At 32.3% G+C, this 24436-nt stretch overlaps 1 protein-coding gene across 4 annotated transcripts in view; it reads right to left on the bottom strand.

Moving 5' to 3' along the window:
* Positions 1 to 729: 729 nt before the first annotated feature.
* The window catches only part of LOC140450432 (acyl-CoA Delta-9 desaturase-like), a 78551-nt gene continuing 54844 nt past the window's right edge, over positions 730 to 24436 (bottom strand). For all 4 annotated transcript variants that reach the window (XM_072544071.1, XM_072544081.1, XM_072544075.1 and 1 more), the window contains exons 2-5: positions 23653 to 23915; positions 16716 to 17052; positions 4144 to 4326; positions 730 to 2309 (exon numbers count right to left, since the gene is read on the bottom strand). In XM_072544071.1, the coding sequence (XP_072400172.1) occupies positions 1925 to 2309; positions 4144 to 4326; positions 16716 to 17052; positions 23653 to 23915 (1168 nt within the window). In that variant the 3' untranslated portion in view covers positions 730 to 1924. The remainder of the gene's footprint in view (positions 2310 to 4143; positions 4327 to 16715; positions 17053 to 23652; positions 23916 to 24436) is intronic.

Here is a 24436-nt window from a genome sequence, read left to right as displayed (position 1 = left end):
GATTTTTGAGTCAACCGCTTTCTCTATGCGGCGCAGGATAAGTCTTTCATACAGCTTATATAGGTGGCAGAAAAGCGATATAGGGCGGTGAGTCTAGTGTTTCTGAGTCTTTCTCACGTTTTAGTATAGCTATGACTTTTGCTTTCCTCCACGGTTTTTTGAAAGTCGTTCGGCAGTTATTGAACAAGCTTAGTTTAAACACTAAGTACTAAACAAGTTTAGTTTTTTTTTGTTTTGGATATTTTTTGTTTACCTATCAACTGATTTTACATCTAAACTGTGTCTGTACTAGTAAATAGTCTGCATCGCAGCTTCTACATCTAACGTACTTGTAGCTATTCTTTTTTTAACCAGTACCACAATCTTTAGCTATGAGAAATATTTTTTGAGCCAAAAATCTTTTATATTTTAATGCCATTTTAAAATATATTCTTCAAAAATCTGAGAATTCTAAATTCTATATCTGAGAATAGACAACGTTTTTCATATCTTTACCGTTTAGCTATAAGAGATTGTCAGAATCATCCTCTATACTTATCAAATGTTGTCTTATCAAAAATGTATACTATATTTACTGAATATAGAAATAATAAGGCCATCAATAAAATATTTTTGTAAGAAACAAAAATGAAAGACTTGTTCGTTACTAAAAATATCTAGGATAGAAATGTCGATATTGTTCTAAAAAGGCTATTATTATAATACCATCCGAAAGAAAAATACTTTAAATATTTAAATACAACATTTATTATGGAATGTTGAAACAAAGTCCAAAAGAAATGTAAAAGCTTTTAAAAAATATTTTAAATTTCTTCGAAAACTTTTTATATATTATCACAAACGGCAATATATACCATACTGACAATTAATTCTTATCACTAAACATACTTTACGAATTATCGTTTATAAACTAAAATAATTTAAATATATATTATCAACACGTGGTGTTTATAAGTAAATAAGTTTGTACGTAACCCATAACTCATTATTTCGTATCGCTCTTTTGTTATTCTAATATTACTTCGTTACCTTTTCTTTTACTGATTCCTAAATTGTCAATTCGATTTTTTCCTAGCCCATGCACGTATTATTACTATTGATAAACGCGAATTAACAATACTTAATGCTTCAAAGACAAAATCTGATAGAAGTAAAGGCGAGAATATATGACATTTGTAAAAATAATCTGGTATGTCAAGAAAAATATTTTAAGATAGATATCATTCTTTAAGGGTTTAAAACTCTTAGACAGATCGTAGGGCATTAAAAAATAAAAAAAGTAGACGTTGTAGACAACATAATTATAAGGGGGTCGTTCAATATTTATGTAGACTAACAAAAATTACCTTGTCAAAAATGAATAATTACGCTATCTAACGTATTCTCTACATTAAGCACCCAACGATTATCTATTTTAAAACCTGGAAAAATTGTTCGAAGGGTTTCGTATAATCGTATAATTCCGAGACAATCGTTTGAAGGAGACTGATAAATTAGTGATAAAGAAATAACTGATGAACTACCTCGGGTGAAAATTGATCTGACAAAGATGAAAACTAATTTCTTCAAATAAAAATTCCCACTTCCAGCTGGATTCGAAATCAAGACCAGACAGTTTTAACGCTGAGTGAATTCCACCAAATATTAATTAAAACCAGACAAAATCAGAACTTGACAGTAACATATTTCTAGTCCAAATTAAAATTATAATATTGACCTTAAAGAAGAAGAAAAAGAAACATAATAAAAATAGGAGGAAGGAAAATAAATGGAAAGAATGAATACAGAAGAAACGGAATCAAACCAAAAAAAAATCATTACTCAGTATGGATTCATGAATAACTTATGTGACTTGATGGCAAAATAATATTAGCTATGGGTTACTAGTTTTCTTTTTTTTTCAGTTAATGAATAAATCACAAACCTACGATTGCTTATTTTTAATGTTAGCATCTTTCCTAACATCTTCAGTCATATCTTTGTCGTCCCATCCCCAAACGCAATCGTCATAGAACTGGTTCTTGTCAAGGTTTTTCTCTACACCAGCGTTAATGTCGATCTTACCGTCTTTCCACGTGCCGTCACCGGTTCTGTGTGCCCTCTTCCTTACCATTTCGGCGGAGACAGTTTTCAGATCATATGCTTGGCCGATGTGTGCCATGAAGTCCAATAAGGCGGTGGTGAAGTTCATTCTGTAGTTGCCAAGTTCGGCCGCTTTGTAGTCCCAGGGAAAGGTGTGGTGGTAGTTGTGCCAACCTTCTCCAAAACCGATGGCCGAAACGAAACGGTTTTCTACTGGATTGATTGATCTAAAAAAAAATTACATTTTCAATGTGCATTATTATTTTTTTAAATAATACGATATAAATAGAACGCTTCTAAAGTCTTTTCTACCTTTAACATATATTTTATGATTCAAAACTACTTAATATATTAAATTTTTGAATAATTATACTAACTTTTATAAAGTTTTAGCATATAATCTCGTAAAATTGTTTTAAATGGGATCATATGACAAGTAGTATTTAATTTGAAGTCTATGGTTGTACAGACTACAACTAAAGATAAGCTGAGTAGTCACAGTTAAAATTAAGAGTGTCGTTCATCATCATTAAATTTGCTACAGCCCTATAGTAGAGCTGGGACCTTCCCAAGTATATTAATTTCACTAGTTCTATTTGCCACACATTGCCAACCGTTACCAGTTTACTACCCCTTTTTTATAGCATTTTCGTCTACACCCTCCTTTTACTTAAGTTTTGGTACTCTGTCTACTTTCCTCAGGCTGTAAAATAAAAACTTGTCTAGAAGAGTTGTTAAGCTGTAATATTGCCAGATGTCCTGCCTATCTTAGCTTTCTTATTTTTATGATACCACGTCCTTACCTCCAAATACCTATTTGTAGTAAACCGAAGTGACCAGATATGTTGCTGGCTCTATATGTCTACAGTTTAGTATGTACCTCCCTATCACTACCTATGTTTAGTTTTAGTTTAACTTATTTTCTTGTATTATTTAGGTATTCCTTTATAGAATTTTCTGGTTTCATTTTAATTTTTAACGTCACAAATTCTTCCAATTTTCTATTTACAAAAGCGCTTTTTTTTTCTTCCATGAATTTTTTACTTCTACGATATTTATAATTTTTTTGTTTTTTCCGAGTTTTTATTTGATGCATAAATTTCTTCTTTGAATAATGTCCTCACACTCAGCATCGAATTAGTCATTGGTGGTACTGAAATTTGACTACATCGTTATTTAGAGCTAAATAAAGTAATGATAAAGTTTTTAAGCCATGATGTCCTTCTTCTGCAAGTACGACTTTACCGTTGATATTTAACTCTATGATCAGATGCAAAAATTTCCATTTTTCAGACTGCTTCATAATGTGACAAAAATATCCTAACTTGCTTTTTTTATTATATTAAGCAGTTGTGTTTTTTAGTACTCCCTTACTTTAGCCCTCCTACACCAAAAGGATATCCAATGATTAATAACGGTCATGGAACTGAAGAAAAAGGTATTGTATAGGTTCCTGATAATGTGGAGTAATTTTGAATTAATGCATACTTTTTTATACCTTCTACTAAATAATATTGTTGATTGCACATGGCCTTTTTTAACTTTATTTCTGTACATATATTTAGATGCGAAAGCAACCTTCGGAAAGTTGAACCATGTTTTCAAATCATCCGAATTCCCTTAAAAGAAAATTTTAAATCAATATATGTTGCCGCTGTTGACTTATGGAGCGAAAACGTTGGTCATGACAAACAGTACAGTGTAAAAGATCCATGTGTCTCCAGGGTGATGGAGCGTGCTATGTCTCTCTACAAGACAAGACCCCAAACCGCCAGCTACGACGAAGGTCAGGGCAAAAGTGGGCAGGTCACGTGGCATGAGTGATATATAAGACATAGTCAAAGCAGATACTAAAATGGAGTCCGAGAGATGATGCCTACCGAAGTAGAGGTCGTCTACCAATACGATGGACTGACGATTGAAAACACCAGAAAAACTGAAGCAAGGGGAACAAAATTAAAACTAATGGAAAATTATAAGGGAGATCTATGTCCAGAATTTAATTGTTTTATATTTCGTTTGTAATAGAATATTCAATAGGTTAAACGTCATTATACTCACCCATCGTACGGCTTGTATCCCCACAAGTGTGCCGCGCTGTTGACTGACCAGGTTCCATTCAACTGCAACACAAATCTGAATATGCACACGAAGAAAGACATCATAAAGTCTTCTTTCCAGAAGTAGTATGGCACATAGGTTGGCATTAGGAAAGTTAAAAAGGTTACAAGTGGGATGTAGTATCTGAAAACAAATACGGCAAGTTATTATACAGCGATAAATTTAAATAAATACAATTACATACACCCCGTATAAATTCATTTTTAAAGAATAGAGTTAAGTATTACAAAAATATATCAAAGTTTGCTATATAATTTATGGACTCTGGTGTACAACCAAAAGCAGACTATCTCCGTATGGTCGTTGATTGATCTATTATGTGTTTAAATGCTTAGACATCTCCTTAATTATATAAGGGATATTGTTATTATTATATTTGTAGAGTATATGTATCCGTCGATCCTATTTACTCCTAGACAATAATATCTTAGATATAAAAGAAACAGAAACGACAAAACAGGTATATGTTAAAACAAAACTAGGAAGAACTACGGGGCAGAACTAACTCAAACTCTTAGTGCGTGTCTGTTTATCATTAATTTTTTTAGTTATTGAAAATGATTAAAGATATATATATATATATATAAATATATATATATATATATATATATATATATATATATATATATATATATATATATATATATATATATATACATCGGTTTAGAACGTCTTTCGACGTTGTCCGATACCTAAACACCATCTCTTCCTATCTTCGCAGTCGTTTGTTGTTAAATTTCTTTCGCTCATGGACTTGTTTACGCCGTGTTGCCATTCTAATCTGGGTCTTCCTCTTTTCCGTCGACCTATCGGTTGCCATTCTATTACTTTTTTGGGGAGTCTTGATGCTGGCATCCGTTGAACATGCCCATACCACCTTAATTGTTTCTTCTCTATATCTTGAGTTATATTTCCTTCTATTCCCATACGTTGTTTTATTACATCATTTCTGATTCGGTCTCGTCTGGAAATACCTAAAGATCTTCTCATTGCATCCATCTCTACTGCTTCTATTCGCTTTTTGTTCTTTTCACTAATTCTCCATGTTTCAGCGCCATAAAGAAGAGTAGTTTTAATCATGGTCTCATATATATTAAATTTCCTTCCTTTCGTTATCCCTTTACTTCACAGTATACTATTGAGACATCCTAAGACTTTCTTTGCTTGAGTGATTCGTTTTTCTATTTCCAGTGTATCAGTTCCTGTATTGTCAAAGGCAACACCCAAGTAGTCATAGCTCTGACAGCAGGAAATATGTTGTCCATTTTCGAGGTCTATGTTATCTGACTCGTTTCCAATACAAAGATATTTGGTTTTTATTGTATTGACATTCATTCCCCAGTGGTTATATTATTCTTCTATCAGTTTTCTTAGCATGTACTGCATGTCTTCCCTGTCGGTCGCTAGCACTACCTGGTCATCAGCAAACTGGAGTGTATATATACATTCATTGCTAAGCTCTATACCCATCCTATGTAGCTTTCTTTTCCATCTTTCCAATGCCGCTGCAACATATATCTTGAATAAGGTTGGTGAGATACAGCATCCCTGTCGCAAGCCTTTTGTAACCAGGAATTCTTCCGTTAGATATTTTCCTGTTTTTATCTGTGCCTTAGAGTCTCTATATGATTAAAGATAAAAGTATTAAATACAGAAAAAAGACAATAGGCAAAAAACAAGAAAAAGAGAATAGTAGAATGGTACAATTAAGAAAATAATCAAGCCATGAAAGAAGATCATAGAAAAAATAACAACTTTTGGGAAAGCAAGACGGAAGGTGGACAAAATATGCAGAAAACACAGAATACAAAAAAATTCGTTGTCACTGTCAAAACATCGACATTTATAATATCTTAATTTATTTCAAATAGACCTGCGACTGATTTAGGATAAACCAGTTATATAGTATTATACAAAGCTTTAAAAAGCCTTCGAAATACATCTTCAACGTAGAAAACTTTTAAATAGTGATAGGGTTAAATAAGGGTATAGGCTAGCCCCAAAATTCTTCAACTTTGCTTTTAAATAACTGATTATAAGATAGCTGAATAAAAGAAGAGCCAATTTTCCAACAAATAAATCAATACATGTCGACAACATTAACATCATGTTCTGGAGAGCAGGAAACTAAAAATAAACACAAAAAATGTAAAAACATTAACACTAACAAGATAATGGGGTAACCAGGTGCTCCAAAAAGAGAGTAATAAGAACCAAATAGAGTAGAGAATATTCACATATGGGAAGTATAAGTAAATACTTGAATAGAGGGAACAGAAGATGCAGAAATTAAAAAAATAATAATGAAGTGTACCAAAGCCTTTCTCGCTGACTCACATATTGAGCTTCCAAACTGTACACCGGCAATTGAAGATTAAGATCTATATAGCCATCATGAGACGTAATATAGCACATAACGCTATTATTTTATGGACGCGAGACATGGGTGATGGTACAACAAAAAAAAACTTAGAACTGGTGAAATAAAAATGGTTAAAAATATCTGTGAGCCAATCACCGCAAATGGAATAAGGAGATTCACACACAACCATAAACTTTACAGAATATTGAAACAAAATAGCTGCCTCAGATCTGTTAACCCCATAGACCCCAATGTTATATGCAGAAAATATAGGAAGCCAATAATTGAATTGGCTATTTCAAAAAGGCCACGTCTCCTCTATTATAAGACCATAAGTTATTGCCGCGATTTTATTTAGAATATTTTAAGATTAGCCAAAAAGGCCGACCCGCCACCAAAAAGCTGAGGTGGCGGGTTGGCGATCTTACAAGTCCAATCCCAGCTTCTTTAATATGTGGTTTTTGTTGTGCAACGTTTATACAAAATAAAACGTTCTGAAGGTAAAAATGGTGCTAATATTGAAAATAAACTAATGAAAAGAAAGAAAAGCGTTATTAATCGTTCAAAGTATAGAAGTGAAGTGTCCAAGAAGGCTAAAATAAAGGGCGAGACACATATTAATCATGTGGGAAAAAGGTTATGGCGCGAAAAACTGGAATTAATTGCAACTGCCGCAATAACTGTATTGAAAATTACTTAGAGTTAGACAGAATTGCTTTACTTGCATCTTTACATCAGTTTGGTGACAAAAATTCCCAAGACTTCTAGTTACAAGGTATGATAGAAGTAACACCTATAAAGAGAATCAGAAAATCTCAGATTACTAACAAACACATTGAGAGACCCCATAACTCTTTATTTCATGTTTATTTAAACAGAGTCCGTAATAAGGTATGCAAGACAGCTTTTTTGAGTTTTGGGGTTGGTGAAAAGTGTATTCGACGATTATGTCACCTACTAACTGCTGGAACAACTCCAAGGGATAATAAGGTAAATCTGTGAAATCTAGACATAATTTGATACCAGGCGAGGTATGTTTTTAAATAAAGAAACACAGAGAATCGTTTGATCTGAAAGAAGTTCATTATTCTAACAATGTATTGAAAAAGTATTTGCCTGCTACATTATATGTTAAACATGTGCATAAAATGTTTATGCAAAAGTATCCCGACTCGAAAGTGAAATACAGTTTTTACTTAAAATATGTTCATGAAACTTTTAGTTAAACTTTTGGTAGTCCTTAAGTTAATATGTGTTCTGCCTGTGAAGAACTTGACCAGAAAATTTAAACTCGAATCTCAATGACAATACAAAACAAGTTGCTGCTGCAGAACTTTTAGTTCACAAAAACATGGCTAAAAAATTAAAAAACAAAAAAAAATAGAACACATCAAACAACTATCTTCAGAGAATGATGCAATACTGGGAATTACGATGGATTATATGCAAAATTTTTACCAAACATACCTGTACAGGAAATTTTCTATTATCGCCAGCTGTGGGTTTTCAAGTTCAGTATACATAACTTAAAAACAAGAGAAGCTAAATTTTTCTATTATCATGAGGGTGAGGTTCAAAAAGGACCCAATGAAGAATGCGCTTTTTTAAAAGATAATTTTTAGAATGAGATCTCTGAGAGTGTAAAAGAAGTTCACATATTTTCAGATAGTTGCGCAGGACAAAATAAGAATTACACGATAATTCGTTTTCTTTTAGCCTTCGCAAACTCACAAGAGTTCACAAAAATTTTCCACTATTTTCCAATAAGAGGGCACCCATTCCTTCTCTGCAACAGAGATTTTGGTGTAGCTAAAAGACTTATTCAGAAATATGGCCGAATTTTTCTTTCTGAAGAATATTATGACCTAATAGAAAAATCAAAAGAGCTCTCTTCTCATGACAGAAGGCAAAAAATGAGAACATTTTAGACTTTAAGAGGTAGTGGCCCAAGTACTATTACTCTACTACTACTCTATTAATTAGAAAAAGATGAAAAACTTGAAGAAACTTGTGCAGTATATACCAGAAGACAAGATATTTTTTATACCAAGTTGATGTTATGGCCTACTACCAATGATAATGAGCCACCAGGGGAGGATTACTAATCTACTAACTGCAAATCTTTGAACTTCTAAATATGTTTTTCAAGTAATATATTATTACATTAATAATGCAGCAGTTTAATTAATTATATTAATTATTATTCACAAAATAATGCTGAACTAAAAACTAATTATCAAAAGCAAGAATAAAACAAATAATAAATAAGAGGAGAAATATTAAAATTTATCCAAAAAGAATACAATTTCCGAAAGAAAATATAAATTGACATATAATAAACACCTACTCCTAAATATCACAAAATAAATGGATAAAAAGAAAAAAATACGAAATTTTGAATTTTTTCCAATTCTACACATTTGGTTTGATTGTTACTTTTGTTAACGAAAAAACTCCTAAACGTTTAAAATTAATCGTACTAATTGAAGTAGTACACGTATTGCATGTAGATTTTTATGATTTATAATAGTCCTACAATATAGTTTTTAATTACTACGAAATATATGAAGACTACATCATGTTGAGGCGTAAACACAGTAGTTATTTGATGTATACCTAACTAAATTATTTAATGAGACAGAACACTATTACACTAATTGCTTTGGGTTTGTTAAAGCGTTTATTAATACCGGTTTTTGTGATTCTTCCATCAGAGAAGAAAGGTTAGAAAACACAGACATTGAAAATAATTAGCGTGTTATGAAAGTAGTAAAACAAATAGTTTGATAATATGACATATTTGTTAAGTTAATATAGTAGCTGACATTCAAAAAGAGTGCCCTAAATTAATTCATGAGCCATCAAGAACGTTAACCCTTTTTGTTTTACTTCGTATGAAGAGTAGTATCTGGAATACTAACTAAACGAGACAAGTTACTGTCGTTATTTTCTCTTTCTCTCTCACGATTTTTAAAGTGGCTATTATTTTAACAGTGTCTATAGATAGATAAAAATATTGTTTGCTCCCTCGCCTTCCGCCTAATTATTTTTTACACTGGACAACCTGTGACTGCCATTTCATTATAATGTTTTGTGACGAATAAAAGAAAACTATCAAATAGTACGATGAACATTTTTTTCTGCCTCTTCTTTTTTAAACTACATTCATCCACTCCTGGATATATGTCTACCATACTTTCCTTCTGCTGACCTCTATTATAATCATCATTCAATCTTCGCTTATCCACTGCTGGATATAGCCCTCATAAGTTTCCATCTATTTCGATCTTGTGCCTCTTGCATCCAATTCCTATGACAACGTTTTAGATCGTCAGTCCAACGTATTGGTGGACGACCTCTGCTTCGGTAGGCATCATCTCTTGGTCTCCATTCCAGTATCCGCTTTGTCCATTTATTATCTGTCATTTGAGCCACGTGACCTGCCCAGTTCCATTTCAGTGTTGCTACTCTCTCTACTGCATCGGCCACTCCAGTTCTTTGTCGTAGCTGGCGATTTGGGATCTTGTCTCGTAGTGAAACGCCCAACATAGCACGCTCCATCGCCCTTTGACACACACCGATCTTTTGAACTGTTCTCCTTGTCATGGTCAACGTTTCCGCACCGTAAGTTAACACTGGCAAAAGACACTGATTAAACGTTTTTCTTTTAAGGCATATTGGTATATCAGACGATTTGAAAATATGGTTCAGCTTGCCGAAGGCTGCCCAAGTCAGTCTTATACGACGGAGAAGCTCAACGGTTTGGTTATCTTTTCCTATGCGAATCTCATGACCTAGGTATTTATAGGCCATTACCTGGTCTATGGATCTTGTTCCTACGCATATATCTTCGCTGACTACAAGATTTGTCATCATCTGGGTTTTAGATATATTTATTTTCAATCCCCCTTCTAGCGAGGAAAGGTAGAGCTGATTTAAAAGTTCTTTGGCCTCATCTATCCTATCAGCTATTAGTACAATATCATCTGCAAACCTTAGATGGCTAAGCTTTTCTCCGTTTATGTTTATGCCCTTGTTGGACAGTTTTGCCCTTTTACATATATATTCCAAAAGAGTAGTGAACAGTTTCGGCGATATGGTGTCCCCCTGGCGTACTCCACGTTGTATCGGGAATTTCTGGGTTTGACGATCACCCACTCTAACACTGGCTGTTGCGTTTTGGTATATGTGTTTAATTATATTTTTATACCGATAGTCAATTCGGCATTCTGTCAAGGATTCCAACATTTTTTGTTGATATACGGTGTCGAATGCCTTTTCATAGTCGACAAATATTAAAGCTAGTGGTTTATTATATTCAGTGCATTTTTCTATAAAATTTTTTATTACCAGTAGGTGATCGTTTGTTCCATAGCCTTTTCTAAAACCCGCCTGTTCTATGGGCTGATAAAATTCCAATTTATTTTCTAGTCGTTTCGTAATTATTTTTGTAAATAGTTTATAAATATGTGAAAGTAGACTTATGGGCCTGTAATTCCTGAGGTCGGTAGCATCCCCTTTTTTATGAAGTATGATAATTTCTGCGTTATACCACTGGGTTGGTGTTATTGCTTCCTGCAAACATCTAGTGAATAGTTTGGCAAGGACCTGCCATAATCTTTCTCCAGTCACTTTCTCTATTATGATATGCTTTGCTTATTATATGTTTTCCTGTTGTCGTTCAGATATCACCTAGCCATTCTTTCTGGGGTTTGCCTCCTCCTTTTAGTTTGTTTCATCTCCACTTCTTACTCTACAGGACCATCTATTTACAGTTATCTTGTCATGTTTCCGGCTCAATGCAATTTAATTTTTTCACCTTTTTTCATTACATCTGTGATTTTGGTTCTGTTTCTAATCTCTTTGTTTTTGTCATTGTGTCATTTCAATCGTTTTGTCATTCTTTATTGTATGTTTTAATTTCCAAAAAGCTGCCATTATAACTAGATATGTCTAGTGATCTTCGTATTTTATGTTTTTTTTTGCTTAATTTTCTGATATGTTCTAAATACACATATCCGACGTTTTCTATCGGCTAATAGTAAATAAAGAGTTAGCTTCTTCATCGGTCAAAGAGCCAACCTCACCAGGTGGACGAATCACAGTCATTTTAGTGTGCATGATCTGTTGGATCGATGGTTGAAACCCTTGGTCATACAACAAAAAGGCTAACGTAGTAGTATTAAATCTAAATAGATCTGCTACTTTACCCTGGTGTATCAGATCGACCTATAAATGAGCAGTACGGCCAGAGATGGGTCTTGTGTTTCGGCATTACTCACTCCATAGATGCTTACCGGACGAGAGCGTACGCTTAAAAAGACAGAATATAGATATAGTCAAAAAAAGGCTTCTTCAGAAATGATTATTTTTGTTTTATTTTATTTTCACCCCTACTCTTGCAGTTTTTTTTCTTTATTCATTACAGCGTTTCATTTAACTAATTTAAAAGTTAATACCTTTGGGAAGTTATTGTTATCTTGTGGAACTCGTCGCTGTATTTGTGTATTTGTATTTTATTTGTTCTAGTTGATTTATTTATCATAATACGCCATGTAGCGTTTTAGTATATTATGTGTTTAATTGTTTGAAAACATTTAAATTCTCATGCTCCGCCTGTTAATAAAAATTCATCTTAGTTGTAAGTAGTTTGGTAAAAATGCTGTTGAAAATAGTTTTCACATTTTCCATTTGCTTTATGGAAAGTTATAAAATGCGTCTTTCAAAAAATACAATGTGTACAAATAAGAAATCTAATATGGTTATCAGGTTAAGGTTCGTCGAATGTTATGTATGGTCGCAACTGCTATATACAGACAACAGACAACTGGACATGGCAGAAAGCTTATGAACACAAATAAAATAAGAAAAACATCGTATCTGGGCCACATACTTCGGAACGATAAATACTCTCTGCTGCACGTCATCATGCAAGGAAGCGTAGAGAGAAGAAAAGGCTTGGGAAGAAAGAAGAAATCTTGGCTGAGGAATATCAGAGATTGGACTAAACTCAGTGTTGAACATATAGGGAAGCGTTTAAACCAGTAATTGCCAACCTTCGTTCGAGTACGGCACAAAAAGAAAAATAGATCACGCGTAGTAGCGAGTTACAAATTCCGAAGTGCTGAGACGACTACGAAATCATAAGAACTAATAAAGTGAGAAAATTAGAATGTTTAGACCAAATTACCTTCTTCTTTATGTACCAGAAAGTTGGCGACCATCATACGATATGTTTCTCTATTTTATGGCGCATGTACTATGATTGCAGCTTCTGGTATTTGGAACCATTCCCTCATAATTCTCAGTTAGGTTTTTTCTTCCTCTCCAACCCATCAAACATTCCATCACGTCAGTTCTATCTCTTTATTCATTCGTCTCAATACCTCTGTATTGGTCATTCTGTCTGTTCAAGGTATTCTCAGTATGCGTCGATAGAGTCACATTTCTAAAGCCTCTAAGTTTTTTCTAGTTGCTACTTTTAATTAATGTGTACCAAAATTTAAAAGGGAAATTCCGAGTGGTTGGTTGTATACGATAGTAAAAAATACTATGAACTAAAAACTTCTTGTGTAAAATGGTATAAAATTTATTAAAAATTTTAAACATTATCCAAAATGAATTTGTAATTTTTCAGAACGTTTTCAATCTTATCGTATCATCATCAGGGAAAAACCTACAAATAAGTATTACCGCTTAAAAATAAGCACAAAAGTGTTAAATTTTAATAAGGCTCGAAAAAGGACTTTCTCCACTGAATGGCAATAACTAACTAATGACAGAAGGAAGTAAAAATTGCTTGAAAGTGATAAGACCTTCAAGATAAGTGATAGATAGTTTTTAAAGTGTGATCAGATAATATATTATACTAATTCAGGGTGTTATTTTGAATCAAATTTAAATTAAAGTTTTGTTATTGTTTTAAATGATATTGGATTGTATGTATATTAGTGTTTAATGAGTTAAATTGAGGTTCAGTGTATAATACAATTATGTTGTTGACAAGAGAATTGTATTCTAAATAATTAAAAAGTAAGATAAATTTTTGCCGAAAACCGATGACGCCATTCAATCAACTGAATTATTGAAGTGAAGATTTTAAAATGAAAAACAATAATAACATAGTTTGTATTTGGGTAATTATACTGTTGATAGTATGATAGTTTTGTAGAAATGACCGAAATAATAGGGGTTTTAATATAGAATATAAAAGAGTGTTGATGGTTGCCTATGTGTACGTATCTGTGTAAGTACAAGTTCATATGCATGGAAAACCTGTGGAGATTCAAAAGGAGAAAAAGGTGTATGAGTAGAGTAGAGCGTACGTAACATTTCGGAGCGCGCCGTGAAATGCTAACGGTTGGGTTGCGGTTGCTTAAGAACTTTCTATTTGTATGAATCTATATTTTGTTATTTCAATTCGGATCTTAATCTCTGCACCAGGCTTCTACTTAGCATTTACTGTGTATCCCAGATATTTGAATAGGTGTACTGTTACAATATGCAGGTCGATATTTTGAATGTTCTTTTTATTAATCACCATAAATTTGGTTTTCTTTCTGTAGATCTAAGTCCAAATTGGTTACCTGTAATATTTACTCTACTGAGCATCACCAATAAATCCTTGATGTTATCGGCTATTATAGCAGTATCATCTGTATGTCGAAAATTGCTTATTGGTACGCCAATAATCTTGATGCCTTTATTGTAATTTTCCACTGCCTCAACAAATATTTGTTCCATGTATAGGTTTAATAACAGTGACAAAAGAATGCATGCCTATCTAACTCCTTTAAAAATGGTTATGTTTTGACCCACCGTACGTCCATACTTGATGTGGTCTGTTTCATTCCAATACAGATTTTTAATAATCTAGATCTCCTTAGTGTCAAGTCTTAAAAAATGTAATAGTTTTATAAGTTTGTCATGTTTGATGCTATCAAATGCTTCCTTATAGTCAATAAAGCAGGTATAAACAACTTTTGCATTGCAAACAATTTGCATTGCAAAGATGGGCTCTCACGTTCCAGATCAGCATCAAAAGCCAAACTGTGTTTTACCTACATTTTGTTCTATTTTTGTTAGTATTCTGGAATAGATGATACGCAAGATTAAGGTAAGGAGAGTTAAGAATGTGGCTCATTAAACTTATAAGGCGATATTTACTGCATGTCTTAGAACTCGATTTCTTGTATCATAACCGTATACTTTAGCCAGTCCGATGCAATTTGACCGGTATCGTATATCTTATTAAATAGTTTTAATATTACATTTAGGTTATTTTCGTTGAATATCATATTACCATAGGTGATAAGTATGAAGTACTAAAATCTTTCATGCAAGGATATTCCAAACAAGGATTTTGAGAAAGCTTCGAGAGTAGTATAATTGAAATGCATACAGCTACGGTAGTAAATAACCTCCAATAGGGGAAGGAACCCCAAGAAGAAGAATAAGAAGCTTTTTTGAATAATTATATGACTTCCAGATTGTACCATTCCAATGGAACTTCTCCCATTTTTAAACATTTATTATACGGAACCTTAATAGATTATCGTTGGAAGTAGTAAATCCAGTTTCTTATAAGTTTGATAGTAATCCTATTTCAGATACATTTTGCTTTAAAAAATATAATTTAAAATCAATACATGATTTGGTCCTTCCACGTATATTATTCTTATTCGTATTAATCCCAAATACAGAAGCTACCAAATATCTTATAATTACAATATAATTACTACGTCTTTCAGTCACCTAAAAATTTACCAAACTACAATAAATATGAAATTATAATAAATATAAATACAAAGAAATAATTTCAGTAAGTACCAGTCCAAAGAGTAGGACAGATAATAGCAAATAACAAAGAATATACCAAGAATATAAACGATCACGAAATAGTTAAAGTAGATTGAAAAACTAGTCCGTAGAAAATACTGTAATAGTATTTCATCGGTATTTATGGTGTCCATTAGTATGGAATGGTATTGGCAAAGGTCAAAGGTAGAAGCATTATCACCTAATTTTTAGTGTTTTCTTCTTCTCGCATTTCTTTTGCCGAATTATAGGATATTAAATAATTTTAATCTGAAAGCGATATCAAAGAAATCAGCGTTTAATGCTGCCTCAGATATGGTACTTACATAGTAAATATTAGCATATCAATTGTCCTAGCAAGATTTATTGATGTGTTACACAAAAATTACAATCAAATTTAACGCTAAATTCTATAAGAACTTTATACCACTAGCTATATTTTAAGACACTGTGTAATAGTAAATTAAATGTAGAGATAAAAATAACGACTATATGTTGCAGAAATGAAAATTCTTTGGTGAATGAGTAAAGCGATAAACATTTGTTACTTCATTCGTTCACTTGGGCGGTTAACGCCAAAATCAAAAACCATTGGTTAAAATGGTTAAGGTAGGTCAATGATCAGTAGTTCATAATAATCACCCAATATTAAGAATGGCTGAGTATAAAATTGTTGTAAAGAATAGAAGAGGAAGGCCAAAGAAGACATAATAAGAGATGATTATTTGGGACATATTTGTGAACAGGAATATTATCAGTATGAAAGCTAGCTTAAAATAGATGGTGAAATATATTTAGGAAAACCAAACCAAAATTGCAATTTTCTCCAAATTAACAATTTCTTAAGACATTATAATCAGTATTGGAGACTTATAACATTTCAAAATGATAACATTTGATATCGGACCTATGTTTTGATATATCTGTATGTCTGCTATATCTAGGGCCTACGGTATACAAGGAAGGTAACATGGCCAGTGCTACGCTTCAACCGCCTATTATTACCCCTGGTTTTACCCAAGGTACTCATTTTATTCAGGCTGAGTCGATCTGGGATATCTGTATGTTGAATCATAATGATATAAATTCCCTTTTTTTTGCCCTTTTTTCCTATTCCTTCTAGAAACTTGAGAGTTAGTTAGTCATTAGATTCTCAATGTGTCGTTTCTATATTCATTGTATCATTTATTGTTTTAGTCTAAGTAATTTATTTCTCTCTTCATATACAAATTGTTAAATATTGGTTCATGTCGCATATTTAGAATTATATTATACAATTTGTATTTTCTTGTAATAAACTTAATTTAAATGGATAAAACATTATTATACTTACTTTCTTTGCCACCTGACTACAGGATCAGCAGCGACGTCACTCATATCGATGGTCTTTCCTTTAACCTTAACGTCTTCGTGCTTTTTCATCATCAGCCATCCTACGTGACAGAAGAAGAATCCACGACTGGAGTTATGAGGATCGGCATTGGTGTCTGTGAATTTGTGGTGGACTCTGTGATCCCTGACCCATTCGTAGATGTCATTTTGCAGAGCTGCTGTCTGTCCCAACATTAACCATATCCTGAAGGGCAGTTTTGCTTTGTAGGCTCTGTGCGCCCAGAGACGATGTGCTCCTCCAGTCACCCCTGTACTGGCAAATGATAAGTAGACTGCGCCTAAAAGGATAAGAAGGAGAACGCAATTAGAATTTAAAATTAATTTTTTTGTGGGTTAATTGAAATAACATGTTGATGTATAGAAATAAAAGATCTCCATTGAACCTGACTTTTGATTTCAATATACATGTATCGTAGGTTATACAGTGTGCCTTAAAATCCCCTTACTCTGCCTTACTGTGCCTTACTCCCCAACTACTGTCTGAACCGTTTAAATTAATAAATTTTGATGCCTGATGGCGTCATTTTGTAAGATAATTTTATATGGGATTATATGGCAGGTAATACATTATTTAGAAGTTATTATGCCATTCCAAGTATGTTACTATGTGTTTGTGTAATTCGTGTCGCGAAAATGATCCTTCAGCATAGTAAGGCAGTTTCCGCAGAACTTCTATTAGAACTTAATGGTAGAATGCAATGACGTCTTGATACAAGAGGTCTGGATATACCTAGGCCAAATAAAAGGACCATTGAGTATTGGCGGAAAGCTTATATATAGCAGATGTTCCCGAGGACTTGTATACTGTATCTTAATCCAAATAAGTGTGTATCATAGTTTTGTGTTATTTAAATATTCAAAGTTTAAGTAATAAGGTTAATTTACTAGATATTTTTAGTAATACATATCGTCCTGATATATTTATTATGTTTTACCGAAAATGGGACATCCCGTGATAAACTTTCTGATCTTGGATTATGTAATTATGCTTTAATCACTAATTATTCGAGAAATTATCACATTCATAGCGGCGTGGCAATATTTATAAAGAAAGACATATATAAAGTTTCCTTAAATGATCACTGCTATGTTTTAACGTTATATAGATCACCAGTTGGTAATGTTAAAGCAGTTTTTTCGTGTAGTTTCTGAAGATCTAAATTGTGGAGATTTATGGAGATTTCACTAGAGATGGATGTCTAAATTCAAAACAGACAAAATGTTTTTTGTCTTGCTGGAATGGTTTCAGCTTAAATCTCACACATCCGTATTTACCCCAGTTGCAAAATACAGTAATACTTTAGATAAGTCATCAGTTGACTATTTAATTACAAACATAGACGTAATATCACAGTGTCAGACCTAGATATTTGTGATCATTCTGCACAGTTGCTAAAATGGGACCAGTTGCTGAAGCCAGTTTGGTGCTTGATGAGGTAATAGCACGTAGATCATTCAGACAGGTATCTACGGCAGAGTTCAAGCGTTTGTTGGGAAAATCAAAATAAGAGATTACACTACAGCTGACAACCTTTTTGTAAGTTTTTGAGATCAATTTATGTTTGTTTTTAACGCTTTATTTACAATAAATATCGTAAAAATAAATCAAGCAAATATTATATTTAAAACGGAATACTCTAGAGTTAAAATATAAGATAGAAATTCTTAAATACGAAAATTGAATACCAAAAAGCTTTATATGTGCGGAATTTAACTGATTTAAATGAAAAATATAAAATTAAGACAAGTAATATAAACTGTTAAGCTACATTGCAAACTTATTAATGAAATATATTCCATAAATCTCATAATAAAAATAAATCAACTTAATAATTTAGATAATTCATTCATTCATTCATTATAATTTCATAATAATACAAAATTAACTAAAAAAAAACACGTCCTCTCAGAACAATTTGAACGTAATGGAGAGCGGTGTGATTATAAAAAAGATATATCTAAGTAATAAAACCGACTGGAGTAAGGAGCCCTTACTCCAGTCATAAGAGACGAAAATGCCACTAAAACTCTAAAAATCATACAAACAAACTGAATTTTTCGAGAATGACAATTTTGAGATTTGAAAAATATCTAGAAAAGGTTACCACTCCGTCCCCTCGGCTTTCCCCTAAAACTCCCCCTCGTAATTGGGAAGAAACGGAAATGTGATGTCGGTTAGGCGCGCGAAATCAATTTTAAATAAAATTTGTATCGACTCGACGGTAAAAATTCGATATCTTTTGCTTAGATCCGCAAGGAAACTAACTTCCTGTAGCTGGCTGTATATCATGTATCACAAAAAAATTGTTAAAATCCTTTATAAAAGGTATATAATTAAATTAATTATATTATTATATATTATAATTATATTAATTATATACCTTTTATAAAGGATTTTAACAATTTTTTTAAAAGTCAAAAGAGTGTAGGCCCAAAATTTCGGGCCAATGCTTTTTAAATGCATTTTTGTCTAATCCTGAGAAAACTAATAAATATTTTTAAAAAATTTTAACGCAAAATGAAAGATTACATTATTACCGAGGGCCAAAAGTCCCTTAGAATAAACAAAATGTTTTTTTGAATGAGGTATTCGAAATTAAAAATCACACTAAATTTTCTCTTCTTTTTCACCCCTGTAACTGATTAAAATAAACATTATAGAAGTTTTCAGGGACTTTCGGCCCTCAGTAATAACGTAATCTTTCATTCTGCGTTTAAACTTTTCAAAAATACTTATTAGTTTTCTCAGGATTCGAAAAAAATTAATGCATTTAAAAAGCATTCGCCCGAAATTTTGCGCCTACGCTCCTAAAGGTGAAAATTGCAGCTTTCGTACGCAATTTATGAATTTTGTGGCAAATAATTAGTTTTTATAAAGGTGTTATAAATAAACGTTGCCTGATTTTTGCCGTTTTCTATGGTTCTCATGAGATCAATAAAATTTATTACTTCCATTGATCTGTCATTATGTAATTTCCTATATTAGAGCCTAATCTTAAAGTATGAAATTAATAAAACTCCTAATGGATATACTCAGTGTAGGAAGTCTAAATAGTCGAGATAAGTCCCCTACGGGGTGAAGTTGCAGGAGTATTAAGACAGTGGGAGTTTTCATTTGTTTCCTCTATAATTTCCAAATCTTCTAATAAATCCAAATCCTATAGTTTTTCTTTCGACTGTCATGTCAAATAGATGAACCAGTATTGATATTAAAATTATGTTTACTGGACAATAAATGGTGACCAGAACCAAAAAGAGTCTGGTCTGTTCAAATGTTCTGTGATTCTAGTAGACAACTTTGGTTCTACCTACATAAGAGGTATCACAATCATCACATCTCAATTTATAAATAGAGTGTTCATCCTCTTTTTGGTGTTATTTAAAAAGGAACCTAAAGTGTTGTGTGACTTAAAAGATATTTTGATCTCCTCAATTTTAGAAGTAAAAAGTTTTGATATTTTTTGGAAATGTTACTGATATAAGTAAAGAAAAAAAACCTGCTGTTATTTGTGGCATCTGGTTGAAGCAAGGATTGTGATGAATAAGCAAGCTATTCTGCAAGTTTAAGTTTTGCTTTATTTAGAGGCTTATGGATGATGTTAGGATCATAACCATTATTGAAAGCGATTTGCTTAATTAAGAGTACCAAGTTCCAAATTGAAGTTCTCATTAGACAGTGGAAATTGTTTGAAATATTGAGCAAATTGTTTTTTTAGATGGTAATACTTTACACACTTTCATATCTTTTTTTTATTTCGTCATGAAAATCGTGTGCCTGAATTGGAATAGTTTATTTATTTGATATTTTTTTGACTTCAAGTTATTTTTTTAGCACATTATTAAAAGTATTGATATTTGTTGTTAAGATTTCTGTTTGTTTCGATTTCCGTGAAAACTATTAATTTTACAAAAGAACTACAATATAATGGAGATTTTGTTAATAAAGCTTACTCAGCTGGATAATAAAACATGAAAATATGTATGTTAAACGGCGAAAAATTAAAAAAATTCAAATTTTTAACGAAACAACAGTTATATTCAATAAAATGATTAATTACTTCTAACATTTTTTGGCAAAGAAAACTTTAAAATACCGGATATATCTTAAAATTCTAGGTTTATTAGTAATTTATTTTAATGTCCACATTAATTACCTTTTCTTTGCGCTAGTGCATTTTTTTTGTAATCACTGCTTTCCTTTCATACTCAGTAACCCAAATAGTCAATTTAACTACCTCTTTTATTACTTTTAGGTATAATTTTTGTTTTCTATGTATGTACTTTTAAAGAAATGAAATGAAATAAAGTTAATTTTACACAGTTAACGATAAGAAAATTATTACTTTCTTAATTAAGTTTGATGTTGTATCGTTGATTTATTAGAAATAATACTTCTACAAGTTATTGTCATAGTTTTTAGTAGGAATTCCCGTCAGAGCACCCTAATGCATCACTTTTTTTACAATTTCATTAAAAATCTGTGTACATTTTTCTAGATATTCATTTGTCTAAGTAGAAAAATGCTTCTTCATTCTTCGGTATCTTCTATGTAGTCACATTTATTAAATCGTCGAATGTTCACCCAACATATTTATCTAGAGATATTCTGGTTTGCACTATTTATTTAACATATTTATTCCATTATATATTTTTCTGTAGCCATGTGTTAACCGAAATTATTTTGCCTTATACTGTTTTCAATTATTACAAACATTACAGCAAATAACCAAATGTTATGGAAGGTGACTAAGAAGCTTAAGAAACCATACACAACTATTCCTCGTATCCGTAAACCAAATGGTGAATGGACCAGTTCCAACGAGAAAAAAGCAGACGTCTTTGATGAACATCTTACAAACATATTTCAAACAGGGCCAGCAGACCCTGACCCGAGGAAGAAGTGGAAGAACTAATTAGCGCAACATGTCAAATGTTTCTTTTGATCAAAAGTTTTACTCCTATAAAAATTAAGAAAGACATATTAAGCTCAACTCACGAAAGTACAAGTACTACGCACAAGTACTAAAACAACTTCCTCACAAGACCGTAACTATGGTAATAGGTTTAGTTATCTGCATGCTAAGCTTATCATACTTTCAACAATATGGAAATTCCCTGAAATCATTATGATCCTCAAGCCAGGACAAGAGCCCAATGAAGTATCATTGTATCGACCCATCACCCTACTCCCAACCGTGAGCAAAGTTTTTGAAATTTACTGCTAGAAAGGATATACGCAAATCATAAATACCTAACATTGCTACCAAAACATCTGTTTGGTTTTCGGGAAAATCACTCCACTACCCAACAAGTCCATCGAATAATAAATGAGAAATCAAAAAGTCTTGAAGAAAAGAAAAACTGCAACGCTATATTCCTAGGCATCTCACAAACGTTTGACAAAGTCTGGCACAGAGGTCTGCTACTATCCAGTAACAGTTTCCTTTAAATCCTACATATCAAATAGATATTTATCTGTATAAATCCATGACCAGCAATCCAACCTGTATCCTACCAACTCTGGAGCCCTGCAGGGTAGTGTTTTCGGACCGCTGATTTTCTTACTCTACACAGCCAATATAGGTACCAGAGACTAATAATACTACACATGTTTCCTTTACTAATGACGTAACAATATTAGCTGTAAATGTCGTTCCCATACAAGACCCACAAAACCTAAAACATTATTTGGCCATACTTTGTGATTGATACACAAAATGGCAAACAAAAGTAAACAAATCAAAATCAACTGAAATAACATTTACCAATTGCCACAACACTTGCCCACCTGCAAGAATGGACAATGTAAGAATACCAACAGTAACAGAGGCTAGATACCTTGGCTTCCATATTGACCAAGGTTTCACTTGGAAGAAACATATTCAGACCACAAAAAGACAGCTTGAATTAAAGTCCCAGCAAATGTATTGGATCTTGGCATGTAAATCAAAACTCAACATCCAAAACAAAATTTTTCCATACAACGCCATACCCAAACCTATCAGGTACGACAGACTACACATATGGATTTATGCAAAGCCAACATCGCTTAATATCATTCAAATATTTAGTCTAAAGTGCTAAAGATCGATAGTGGATGCATCACGGTACGTAAGCAATTAAACACTTCACTACGAATTAAAGATTCCTTTCATCAGAGAAGAAATCCATCGAGCCACAAAGTCACAAAATGAACGTAGCATTACCACAAAAATGAGCTAGTAAGGGAATTATTCAATAATGGTACAGCCAAAAGGAGAATAGATAGAACCTGACCTCGAAACCTACTTCAAAACTAAACCAAAATAGAGTAAGTTAAGAGGTCAGTGGATGTCTCTCCTTCATGCCCAAAATTATATATTTTTTGTACCCATGTGTTAACCAAATGTATTTAGCAATGCCTTACACTGCTTTCAATTAATTATCGGTTGTAATAAAGTTTTGCCGTTCATTCTTCTTTGTATTATCAGCCCTGTTTTTCATGTTATTGATTTTATACTACTTATATCAGGTCTTGTTTCTGAAGTGCATCTCATAATAGGGCGTATTATTTTTTTATACAACTCACTTTACATGAATATATCAAAAAGCATATTATTTCTGCATATTATATCGTTTATGATTGTTAAAAAAAATATAAAATCAAAGAAATGTCAACAGAAAACAATTTCTTGTCTAAAAAACATTCAAGACTGGACCAAAATCAGATAAATAATATAACTTAAACAATATCAGAAAAAATAATCGTTGAATTCTTGGATAATGAATAGTTAAATATGTTGATATTTGGTTAAAAAACTATACCTAAAATAAAATTCCAATTTTCCATGATCATATTTTGTTCAACAAAACCATAAAATCTAAAATCATCTACTTACTCCATACAAATGTTTTCCAGGAAGTTTGTAGGGACAAGATCAACCACAATCCATATAAAGCCGCAGAATGTAGCACCACAAATACAAATACATTTAGCCATACTATTTCCGATCCATCGACGTTTTTTTCTTTTTTAGTAGGTTTAGCTTGAGTGATCTGTGTCGTTTGATAAGTTTCTTTGGGCGATAGGTGAGTCTTCTGGGTTTCGTTAACTTCGGCAAGAAGTAGGTTCGTGTTGCTGAGCAGATGCGGAGCCATATTTCTGTAAAATAATAGTAGACTGTTAGTTCATTATTTATACATTTGACTTAAAAATATCTTTTTTTAGTGATACAATGTCTAGCTTGCATTGTAAATATCGGAAATAAAAAAAACAAGAATAAAGGGTAATCAAAAGATAAAAGTACAAAATTGTTTAACAATAGACATAAATAAAAATACAATCTCTTATAGATATTTGAATGCTTTATTACTGGTTATAAAATGACTTCAATCAGTTTTAGGTAATCAAATTAGAATATTAGACCTTAGAAAGAAAAACAACGCTAACCACTTTGTTCAAACCACTCTCGCGGTAACTCGATGTTTAACATGCTGATAAAATATGACGTTGGTAGTAATGCTGAAAAAAAATCGGACCAAAGACGGTAAGAATGGAAACAGACTCTTTAAGAAAAAAATCTATAACTTAGAAAAACCGATGTTTGTTCAATGTTAATGTGGAGTTACTATCAAAAATAAAATGGGGGAAACTTCACATAGTGATACGATTTTAAACAGTAA

Source organism: Diabrotica undecimpunctata, chromosome 1 (assembly GCF_040954645.1).
Source record: "Diabrotica undecimpunctata isolate CICGRU chromosome 1, icDiaUnde3, whole genome shotgun sequence".
NCBI lineage: Eukaryota > Metazoa > Arthropoda > Insecta > Coleoptera > Chrysomelidae > Diabrotica > Diabrotica undecimpunctata.
This window is presented reverse-complemented; position numbering and strand designations above follow the sequence as displayed.